The 12,088-nt window shown below is 33.7% G+C and overlaps 1 protein-coding gene across 8 annotated transcripts in view; it reads left to right on the top strand.

Moving 5' to 3' along the window:
* The window catches only part of Ca-beta (Calcium channel protein beta subunit), a 227,268-nt gene that overhangs the window by 41,409 nt on the left and 173,771 nt on the right, over positions 1–12,088 (top strand). The window contains exon 1 of one of the 8 annotated variants that reach the window (XM_076414733.1): positions 516–617. The exons of the other annotated variants lie outside the window; for them this stretch is intronic. Within the exon in view, the coding sequence (XP_076270848.1) occupies positions 531–617 (87 nt within the window). The 5' untranslated portion in view covers positions 516–530. Of the gene's footprint in view, positions 1–515; positions 618–12,088 lie in introns of those variants that run through there. 8 annotated transcript variants of the gene reach the window in all.

The raw sequence follows: 12,088 nt of genomic DNA, 5'->3' as shown, positions 1-12,088 counted from the left end.
GTCCTTCATATAATTCAACCGTTATTTAGAGTTAAACTAAAAAAAGTTATTACTCAAGCCGTTTTGGTACAAAATTGAACAGCATTCAGTTCGAAGCAATTCAGATACTGTACGAATCTATTCCGCGAATCATTGCAGCTGTTTTAAAAGTAAATGATCTCTCCATTTACTAAAATATAATATAATATAACCTTATTAAAATATAAATATTGTGTATAAGTCAGGTATTTATATTATTTTGTCCATCATATATAGATCAATATCAAATATATTTTATACTACTACACCAAACAATTTTCTTCCTAAAAACGTGTACATCTTCCTAGTTAATTCCAATACAATCTAGCGAGTATTTTTAATAAACTATGTCTGTATTTACTATAAACATGAGAATGAACCGTCGATGTATACAGATCGGAGCGTTTGATGAGAAAAATGTTTATACATTTTTTTGTTGATGCGAGTGTACGTAGTATATCAGGCCGAAGGAACAGACTTTTCTAGATATATTTAGTTTTCGATTTTTCACCATGAATATAAGCGCGAGTTTCGTTTCGGTTAAGAACAAAATCATTACCGCCGAGTTGTCTTGTGATGACGTGGAATTAGATGCCTTAGTAAGTTCTGAAAATCATCTTACACCCAATATAAATAATAGATATTTATCGTGGGCAAAACATAAATAAACGAAGGTATAAATAGTAGTTTGACCAATTAAAATTTAATTTTTTTTTTAATTAAATTTTAAAAATTTCTTAAAACTTATAATTTACTTATGATTGAATGTTTAAACAAATCTACGTTCCTAGTTATTAATATGTCTTAATTAAAGTACATATTAATATATTTCTCTATAAATTATTATATGTATATATATATATATATATATATATATATATATATATATATATATTATTATTATTATATTCTCTGATCAACTTCTGTATTACTTTATTGAATTTATTTTGTCTTTTCTTTTGTTCGCCATATTCTCTTATTCTCCATTAACTGTCATTATATATCTTTCTTGTCTTTTTCCAACCCATTCAATTCCATGTCCAATGTCGATATCTCCCCATCTATAATTAATGTCCTATTTATTTTCTATATTTACAGATTTACATTTCTGCCTCCCTTCCTTCGCCTCCTTTCCTCGTATTTGCCTCTGTTCCTTAGTAACATGACTTCGTTAATATATATTCAATTCAGTTAGTTTATTTTTATACTTCATGATCAGGTTTTATTTTTGATACATTTTATCTGAATTAGATGGATCCTAACTCCTAATTTGCCGTCTTCACACGTAACTCTGTAATAACTACGTTGCATCTCATTTTCCCTATATATAATCTATTGACTTAACAAGGTTTTGGTCACTTCACCACAATGGACAATTGGCTGGATTTCGATCTATTAAGCTGTATTTTCTAGTCTCTTGTTCTTTTATGTATCTTGTTATTCTAGTGGTACAAATTCTGGCAGATTAACAAAGCAAGCAGACAAACCTCAGGCTATTCTGTTCCATCGCCGGAAAGACTTACGCGCATACCTTTTCTAAATTGAAAATATCCCTATCCCCTGGCTCCAGAAGATATCATACCTCTATATCCAATTCGGCCGCAGGTTCCAATGGTTAGCAAAGGCAATGGCGTGTAGAGCCTACCATTCCCAGTCCTCTGTAGAAAAAGCAAACTTTCAATCCATCAGAAAGCGACTCTTTATAAAATTCTGGTCCGTCTAGTCTGCCTCTACTGAGCACAGGTGTGGTACAGGTACGTCTCCGAAAGACAATTTACACTACTGCTAGTGTTCCGCATAAGGAACGCAAATACCTACCTAGAATTAGGCATCCCGTTCGTGAAAAGCTTCACGAATATGCTCAGTATGCGGTTCTCCCTTGGCGCCTTACAACATGAGAATAAGCTGATCAAATCCCTACCCATCTATAAATCCCGATAGTTAAACCAAATACTAAAAGGCCAGTCGTATTCCAGGGTCTCTGTTGCCCGCAAAATCTTTCAGCAGAAGACCATTTGGTTCTAGCTGGTCACGACGGAAAACGAAAAAAAAGGATCTTGTTGACTGTCACTTTTACTTTTTCCATAACTCTACGCAGAAATATGCCATAATGGCATAATAAAATATAACTATATATGTTATATCTATACTTTACTTTCAGTTTTGTTGGCTTGATTATTAATTTCTCAATATATTGCTTCCATATCAATTTTATATCGAATTTCATACCTATATATGGGGCAGTGTTAATGTCTTTCTTTTTTAGTATAATAGTAACATTTAGACTGTGTTTTTAGTATTTTATTGGTAGTAGAGACATATTTGAACTCTAATTAATGATAATATTTAACTTCCATTGTTTCATTTTATGGCTAGCTGCTTGAAGATTCTCTGTTCATGCTTTTTAATTCTTGTCCTAATCTAAAAGTCCTGTGTCGTCTTCAAACGTAGCTTGTGACATATTTTAATGTAGATATATTACTACTATAAAGTAGATAAATGATAAATTTCGGAATTTTTCTTTTCTTGTTTAAGTCTAAATAAGCTGTGGTTGATAATAACTCATGGGGGTATATTGTCATAGAGTATACATTGGCTTTATCGAGTTTTAAAAGTAATAATTTGAAATTTTTGCATTGAAATGAATTAAGAAACTTTATTTCTTCTTCTTTATTCTCACATGGCGTTGGTTCTTCATACTTGTTTATCAAAAGCTCTCTGTATATCACCCCGCAAACGGCTATTCATCAATTTTGGCTCCGTCAGATTTCTGGCTATTCGCTAAATTAAAAAAAAACCGCTTTGAGGATATCATTTTGTGTCCATTGAGGCCAATTCAGAAATAAAGCCAACAACAAGGAGGATCATTTTAAAGGGCATAAATATATCAATAAATAACCTATTTGTACCTGAATAATTTAATATTTCTTTCATCCCACTATTTTGTAATAATAAATCTTACTATTTTTTAACCATTGAGCAGTGCGATCAAAACAAATACAGTCTATTCAAAATTATTTTGTACATACGTCATCTAAATGTGTTACATTAAAACGTCGCAATGAACTCTGAGTTTTAGTTCAGTTTGGCTTTGACATACAACAAAATTCTAATCTAAATAAAATAATTGAACAAAAATGTTATCAAATATAATTTATTTTAACATTATAGTACATCTAGAAACTACAGTTAATTATACAGCCACAATGGTTTATAGGTTACAGTTATATCCTCTTATCACTACTGTTTTCAAGAATTTTGCTTAGGTCTGACAACGGGACGACTTTGACAGGCTCATTCGCTTACGTGTTACGTTCTAATTAGTTATTACGAACTAATCAGACAGAATTGTGTCTCTTTTTAACTAGAATAAAATGAGTAGGAAAATATTGTCTAATTCTAAAACGAATTTACAAATTGCGGCAAGTAATATTAAACATCTTGATGCCGTGCGTACAAAAAACTCTGTATAGACTATATAAACATTTTAGTAGTCAACATACTCTATTACCAAGTTATGGGAGGTATATAGTAGAAAAGTTTGATCGGATAAGGATCATAAGATATCTGCCCCAACTTTTCAAATAATTAAAAAACGATCAAAAATACTAGATCAGCGTAAATTAATTCAAAATTAACATCGTAGGTTACTTTCTGTTCGTCCCTTTCAATTCGTAATATTGTTATTGTAAGTAAACATGTGCGTCCAATAGCCATAAATGTGAAACTTTTACATTTTGGTTATTTTAAGAATCTGTCTCAAATATAAAACAATTTTTTCCCAAAAACTAATTTCCTACCGCATAAATTTTGTTATTTTATCTGGAATTCTACTGATGAAATTTAATACCTATGTCAATTTCCAGCGTTCACAGCATTTAAATCTTTACGTTTATGAGAGGAGCTACTTAAACGACATTCGATATATTTCGCACATGTTCAAACAGTTTCCTGTTTACCGAAATAACAAGAATTCTGTGGGTCTTGCGAGGTGGGACCTTAATACGCTGTTTGACGAACATGAAATAAATGCATTTTTAGAATATCTAAGAAAAAAGTGTAAAATATACTATTATTTATTTAAAATAAGCATTTGTTTATAAGAAGTCACTTGTTGGTAAATTAATCAAAAAGATTCTTTTGTTACATCTCATATTAAATATGTTTAGTACAATCTCAATATACTTGCATCAATACGAGCGAGACCAGTCAATTGCAAAATTGATGAACCAATTTCATGCTTTAAGGCGAAATCTTAGAGAACTTCTTAATTTCATTTGATTTCGAGGTTCCATGGTTGGCAGTCCATGAATGGTTATGTAGCGTGAATAGCAATGAAACTTTATAGTTGATCAATAAACCAAACTCTTTAATTTTAGGTTGAAGTTAGGAGTATTTTCGGACTACCAGTTCTTTGATGTTGAGTCTGATCTACTCTGCATTTCGTTTAGCATGATGTACTAAAAATATTTCTAACAAAAAAATTGGCTTCAAAGAATAAATAAGGAACTCACTAAACATTAAAAAGTAATCAAACTTAGATTTTTAACACATAAAAATCATTTTAAAATGAAATATGTACATAATAGTCGTTGTAATAACTAAATAAAATTAAACAAAAACCTTATTTAACCTATCTACTACACGTACTTTATATTCTACTATATACCCACAATTTAGCTTAATACCTACCTACAACTATTCATCTATTTATAATATTATTTTGACTACTATTACACTGGATTCTGTCTAATGCATTTACCATATCTACAAAACTGTTAATTCATTCTCTGCTCATACGTTCTAACCTAATGATCACTTTTATGTATTACTTTTAGTTGTTTCCACTATCATTACTCTGTCACAGTAATTTCCAGCATTGCACAGCATTATCCTGAAAGTTTCCTTCAGTCACTTTCACTTTCCGACTCACTGTCCAATTCAATCACTAAACTATTAATTTCTAATTTGCCTAAAACATGTTCACGATTCCACCATTTATTAATTACTTCCTCTGTATGTCTTATCGACTTGATCCAAACCAAAAGTGTTATGGTTGACAGTACTTCGTTCCACATATCTAAACAGATTTTGATGTAACATCCTTCTCGACCAGGAATATATCTGCATTTAATTATTAATAAATATAATAACCAACTAAACCTAATCGAATGCTATTGTAACTTTTACTCTTTTCCATCAATTGTTGTTGTTTTTACACTTTCTTTTGTCACTGTCTATCCAAAAGTGCCACAATGAACCATTTTAAAATATTAAAATTTCATCAAGATACACAAATTCAAATAGTTTATCTTCCTTGTTTATTTTATGCATTTAAAAATTGTATTATTTTTAAGGCAATATCAGGAAATCTTTACTAAATTTAAACCCAATGCCCTGTAAGAGTATATGAAAGGATGTCTTACATCCAGACAGACAATTTTCTCTAAAATAATTTTATTAAATTATTTTTATATCGACAAAATAAGTTTGTGTACTTACTGTTCTTATACATTTAGAATATTTGGTATTTGTAATAGAGCCAATATCAAGATGGTCAAGATTCGTCAGCCACTTTGTATGTAGAAGGGTTTTCTTGGGTGAATCTAAAGTATTATTCTTCATTTTGTAAGCAACGTTATTCACAGTACCTACCCACACTAATACTTAGCGGAAATCTAACGGAAATTATAGGCAAAAGGGACTTGACAAAATGTCAACTGAACAAGTCAAACTGAACTAAAACTCAGAGCTGGTGCGACAACATTGCAATGTTGCTATAGAACCTCTGACTTTTTTGTAGTCAATTAAAAATAACACGAAAGTTTTAAAGAATACAAGTTACTGTGAAACCCTCGTAAATCCGATAATATTTAGTAACTCTTAAACTTCTTGATAATAAGATAATAAAATTTCGTTTTACAACAGGACGTAAATTATTGTTCTTCAACATATCTCCCACCATATACATCAAAATCGTCGAATTGAAAGTTTCCCACGCGCAGCTATAAAAAAGACCCTATAAAATATATTAAAACATAAAACAAAAACCAAAAAAGAAACATCTCACTTTTGTTTCGTTAACAGTTTATTACAATACAACATTGGCACTGGAAACAATACGTTTTGGTATAAATAATGCAAAAACTCCGGTTTTCTTTTAATTTCTTTCCCGTCTCGTCCCGAAAATTAAAATCTATTTCTCTTATGCGCGCCGTACGGCATGTAACTTCAAAGTAACGCCCGCTCTTCGGTCACGCCCACCGCACCGGCCAAGCCTGACCCATATAGAGTTTTTGTTTCCTGTTGTTAAGTATTCTTGGAAGGATCTCCGATCTTGTAAACATGCCGACTGCAAGACAATTTGCAGCTATTAAAAATATTACCATATATAATTTTATTACAGTATTATTAAGTTTAAACAATAATTTTCGCTGCACCAGTCGAACGTCAGAATTCTAAACTTTATTATGTTTTTGCAGTTTGGTATTCAAATATTTCGTAAAAAAAATTTTAAAAAAGAAAAGAGTATTAATTTTTGGTAGTCTCTTGTCATATTGATAAACTCTAACATATTAATATGATCTGATTAATTTATAGATAGTACCTAGTCCTAAATTAACAGGTTAATTGAAAAGTCCCCGGCCTACCATAGTAAAACACATTTTTTTGGCAAATTTTTTTTATTCCACATAATTCCCTTTCAGGAGATACACTGGTTATAGCGCCGTTCCAACTTTTCTATGTCATTTTGTAGTAAGATTTGTCCTTCGCTTCAAAATAGGCCTCAGTTTCGGCGATCACCTCTTCATTCGAAAAAAATTTCTTCCTAGCATGCATTCTTTTGAGATCTGAGAACAGAAAATAGTCGCTGGGGGCCAGATCTGGAGAATACGATGTATGAGGAAGGAATTCGAGGTCCACTTCATGGATGTTTGTCATCGTTTTCAGTGATTTGTGACATGACGCATTGTCTCGGTGAACGGCTCTTTAAATGCGGTCGTTTTTGGACGATTTCGTCCTTCAAACTGTCCAACAACGCTATGTAATAGTCGCTGTTGATGGACCTTCCTTTTTCAAGGTTTTCAATGAAAATTATTCGATGCGCATCCCAAATTGAGGCGCCATAACCTTGTCAGCCGACTGTTGTGTTTTCCCACGCTTTGGAGCGGGTTCATCGTGTGCAGTCCACTCGGATGACTGTCGATTAGACTTCGGAGTGAAATGATGGAGCCATATTTCATTCATTGTCATATATCGATGCAAAAACTCAGGTTTATTATGCTTGATCATCTTCAAACACAGATCCGAATCATCAACTTGTCATTGTTTTTGGTCAAAAGTGGGATCGCGCGGCACCCACTTCACACAGAGTTTTCTCATAACCAAATATTCGTGAATAATATGATGTACACGTTCAGTTTATATTTTTAGAGTGTCTGCTATTTCATTCAATTTCAATTTACGGTCATTCAAAATAATATTGTGGATTTTTTTAAATGTTTTCCTCGGTAACAACCTTTTTGGGCGTCCACTGCGTTGATCGTTTTCGGTGCTCATTTCACCACGTCTGAACTTAGCATACCAATCCTTGATGGTTGATTTTCCTGGGGCAGTGTCCGGAAACTCGGCATTAAGTCAAGTTTTGCTTCAATTATATTTGTTCCCTTCAAAAAGCAATATTTTATAAACACGCGAAATTACTTTTTATCCATTGTATTCACAATAACAAAAGTTGCTTCACTCAAAATGCTATAATTCACAAACTAATGATCCGACAGCTGTCAAATGTATACACGCATGTTTTGAGAGTTAGGGCTAAGTAAAAAACAAATGGATTTAATTCTAGTAGCGCCATCTATGTGTCAGGCTGGGGACTTTTCAATTGACCTGTTGCTAGAGATAAATTGTAAATTAGTCAGTAACGACTAGTATTTTATATATTAATCGGCTTAGCGACAATTTTGTCTCCCATTTTGAAGAAACTTGAGACGGTTAAATCTTATATCTAGAGAATTTGTAGGCCTAATATTTTTGCGTAATATGCGCTACAAATAAATATATTTTAATAAATGGAGCCACCAGGAATAGACCTCAGATCAGCGACATAAAATATATACACAAATCCAACGGGTAACCATGCGGCTTAAGAGTTTCGCCCGAGGACAATAACGTCCTTTTTTTAAGTTTATAAAATAAGATAAGGATAGTGTTTGCTAAAATTAAATGAGTGTTTGAAGTCGCTGAATTATATGACTATATAAAGCGGACTAGACGATGGTCACTATTTATATTTCGGGAATTGGCAACACTGTTGTCATGTGAGTCCATTTGACGGTTCCATCGTAAAGTTTGACATTTTTGATGATATACGTACTCCGAACATTTTGTCGCACGGACGCTATTCGTTTATTTTATATTTAGTTGAACGTTTCGTCTCGGCAGAAAATGGAACTGAATCGTGAACATTTTCGTGCGATCATTTTTTACGATGTTCGACGTGGATTATCATAACAAGAGTGCATCAATCCTCTTAACTTGACTTTTGGCGATGAAGCTCCATCAGAAATCACCGTGTATCGCTGCTTTAGTGAATTCAATCGTGGTCGTAGTTCGCTGTCCGACGAGTTTAGTGAAGGTCGACCAAAATCGGTGGTTGTACCAGAAAACAGCGATGCTGTGTGCGAAATAATTAAGCAAGATCGCAATGTCACCTATTGTGAGATTTAGGCATCCCTAACCATTAATTCCACCGGCATATATGCGATTTTACATGAACACTTAGCTATTCGAAAGTTATGTTCGCGTTTGATCCCACACAATTTAACAATCGCTCAAAAAAGGCTTGTATCAATTGGTGCAAAGAAATGAGTAAGACATTCAATCGCGGTGCTTCGAAAGACATTTAAAAATCGTGATAGTGACGAATCATGGATATATTCCTATGAGCCCGAAAGTAAGCAGAAGTCGCCTGTATGGCTGTTCCAAGATGAACCAAATCCAACAAAAGTTGTTCGCGCACGAAGCACTTCAAAGAAACTGGTGATCTGTTCCTTCGGAAAATATTGGAACAGTGTCTCTAGACGATCGTACAACAGTAAATTCTGAGTGGAATACAACGGTTTATTTGCCAGAAGTCTTCGGTGAAATAAGGAAAACAAACAAGAGACGCCGGATTGTCCTTCATCTTGACAATGCGAGCTATCAAACAAAGGACTATTTGAGCACTCAAAACATCGAATTGATGGATCATCCGCCGTACATCCCTGATTTAGCACCCAATGGCTTCTTTTTGTTCCCATCCGTAAAGAATAAACTGTGTGGTCAACGATTTTCATCGCCCGAAGAAGCTATTGAAGCGTTCAAAAATCATGTTTTGAAGATACCTCATTCGGAATAAATGTTTTGAGAATTGGTTTAAGCGTATGCAAAAGTGTATCGATCATCGTAGCGACTACTTTGGAAAACAATAAAATATATATTCGCAGCTTAACTATGTCTCCTATTCCTGAAATATAAATAATGACCCTCGTATATGACTATATATACTATGATTTTGGGTACGGTGATTTGCTAGATCTCTGTCATTCGATAGACACAAAGATCAAGGGAGCTTAATAAACACAATTTGTTGTTAATGTTCGTTAATCCTTTGATTCTTCTGATTACTTATCCTATTAAATATTCCCTTGTCTGCAGCACAAATAGCGATTGACAACCCTGAAAAGTAATAATGTTCTCAATTTTACAATATAAGAGTTTTGATTTATATTTTGAAGCTTTATTGTGCAAAATCGTCAATGAATCGACCAATTTTTTGGTATATTCACAAGAAGTGAAGCACTGCTCAGACAGGTCACGGCTCATATATCGGAACAGGAGCTACTCAGAAGGAGAAAGGTCTGGAAAATATGAGAGGTCCGGTAGTATTTCCCATTTGTTGTTTGTTGTGTTTCAAGCATGTTTTAACCTGTTTTTCTGCATGTATTCACAATGCTCTTTGTTTTTGATGTTAAAATCATCAGTTTTACAACGTTGAAACCGGTACTCACATGGAGCATCAGCCGCCTTTTCCTTCAAATTGAACTAAAAAAATTAATACCTCATATCATTTCGTGTTCACACCTCGACGAAGTGACATATATTGAAATGTGGATCCAGTCAAGGAGGCTCCCATAAAGCATAATCTGTAACAGATCCTTTAAAATTATTTTATAGTTTGATAAGTTTACAATCTTAGTTAAACAATTGTGTCTCATAAAGAGTTTTGTTTCTCAACTTCGAATGACATAACCTGATTTTTTCTTTTATCTGTTGTAACAATACGTACGGTAATGATTATCACGCAAAGCGTTCAAATACCTCAGGTGTAATTCAAACCAGACACCCGAAACAGTTCGTAAGTACAACGACTCGAGAATATTATTTATCTGACAGGATATGACCGAAAGGAGAGAGAAAAAAATGGAACAGGCATTTCTACTTGACGTACCTCCCGGAATATTTAATTTAAATTATTTGTAATTGTATATATGTATATGTGGACGGGTGAATATCTGAAATAAAATCTCCGGCGGCATTGACCGGCATCGCAAGACAACATTAGACCAGCGAAGCGACCGACGTAAGTACCAAATCTTGTTTCGGATGGCCAGCGACTGACTGACTAACTGACCGGTTTATTCAGATATGCTTATTGCCCGTTCTTATCCGTGCTTGTGAGAAAAGTACTTTCGATCGACGTACCTACATATATACATGTATACGTTATAGCGTTGGGATCTATCGACTGAAAACGACTATCGACGATTTTTACTATCGACTGTTTCAGTCGTGTCCTTTCAGTTACTATTTTCGGACTAACTAGTTTAACTGACTTCAAAAAAGGAGGAAGTTTTATGTTCAGTTTTATACATTATTTTTAATACATGTTCACAGATTTCTCCGTCTATTGTGGACCGATTTTCAAAATTAATTTTTTGTTCGAAAGAGTACACTACCGAGGTAATCCCATTGGAACCAAATTTCAAAAGAATATATTTGTGTATAATTGTGAACTGATGTGATGTGACAGAAAATCGGAAGTAGTTCAGTTTTTAAATACTAGCCACATCAAATGAGCAGTCGTAGAAATATTGCAGGTAACTGCTTCTATGGTGTATATAGTTAAAGCCTTTAGCTCCCACGAGGAAGTCGCAGGTTCGATTACCAGCGAGGCCAACGACAATTTTGCTGTTGTTCCAGTTTAGTTAGACGATTTGTCAAACCACGTAGATTAGGTAGCGGATCCCAGGGAGTGGGGCGTTCCTTATTTTCAATCATTGTTTTAAAATGAACTGAACTTTATAGCACACAAAATCAAGCAATTATCTCCCTCTTTTCCTATCTCAAAATTAATACAGAAAGAAATTCATATATCTCCGTCTGTTATTACGAATAGCAAAATAGGGGAAGTGTGCACTTGGCTGGAATACTGCTTACTATTTTCACTCGCTATTTCTTTACTTCGCCATTCTTACCTACAACAAAAATGGCAACAAACGTAGATGACACGGCAGTGTTAGCATCTCATGAAGATCCAGCCATAGCATGAATGAACCTACAAATACACCTAAATCAAAAACAAAATGTGACTGAAAAATGGTATATAAAAGTTAACGAAACAAAATCTAGTTATATAACTTTTATGTAGAAGAACTTCTCCACAAGTCTATATGAATAATTGTCAACTTCTGCGAGCACTGGATGCTAAATATCTTGTTATGCACCTAGATCGACCCGAAACATGGAAGAAACACATACTCGCCAAACAGAATCAACTTGGACTTAAACTGGACGAAATATATTGGGCGCAAATCCAGGTTATCATTAGATAACAAGATATTATTGTATAAATCTATATTCAAGCATTTTTGATCATGTAGAATCCAAGTATGGGGAACCGCTAGCAAGTTTAATATATCCATCACATAATGATTCCAAAATAAAGTATTGCGTGCCATTGTCGATGCCTATGTTTCAAATGAAGTAATACAACGCTATATTCCTCTAGAACCAATAACGAGTGTAA

This window comes from Rhynchophorus ferrugineus, unplaced genomic scaffold (genome assembly GCF_030347505.1).
Source record: "Rhynchophorus ferrugineus isolate W39M unplaced genomic scaffold, kcgeb_rfMv2 rfM9, whole genome shotgun sequence".
Lineage (NCBI taxonomy): Eukaryota > Metazoa > Arthropoda > Insecta > Coleoptera > Curculionidae > Rhynchophorus > Rhynchophorus ferrugineus.
This window is presented reverse-complemented; position numbering and strand designations above follow the sequence as displayed.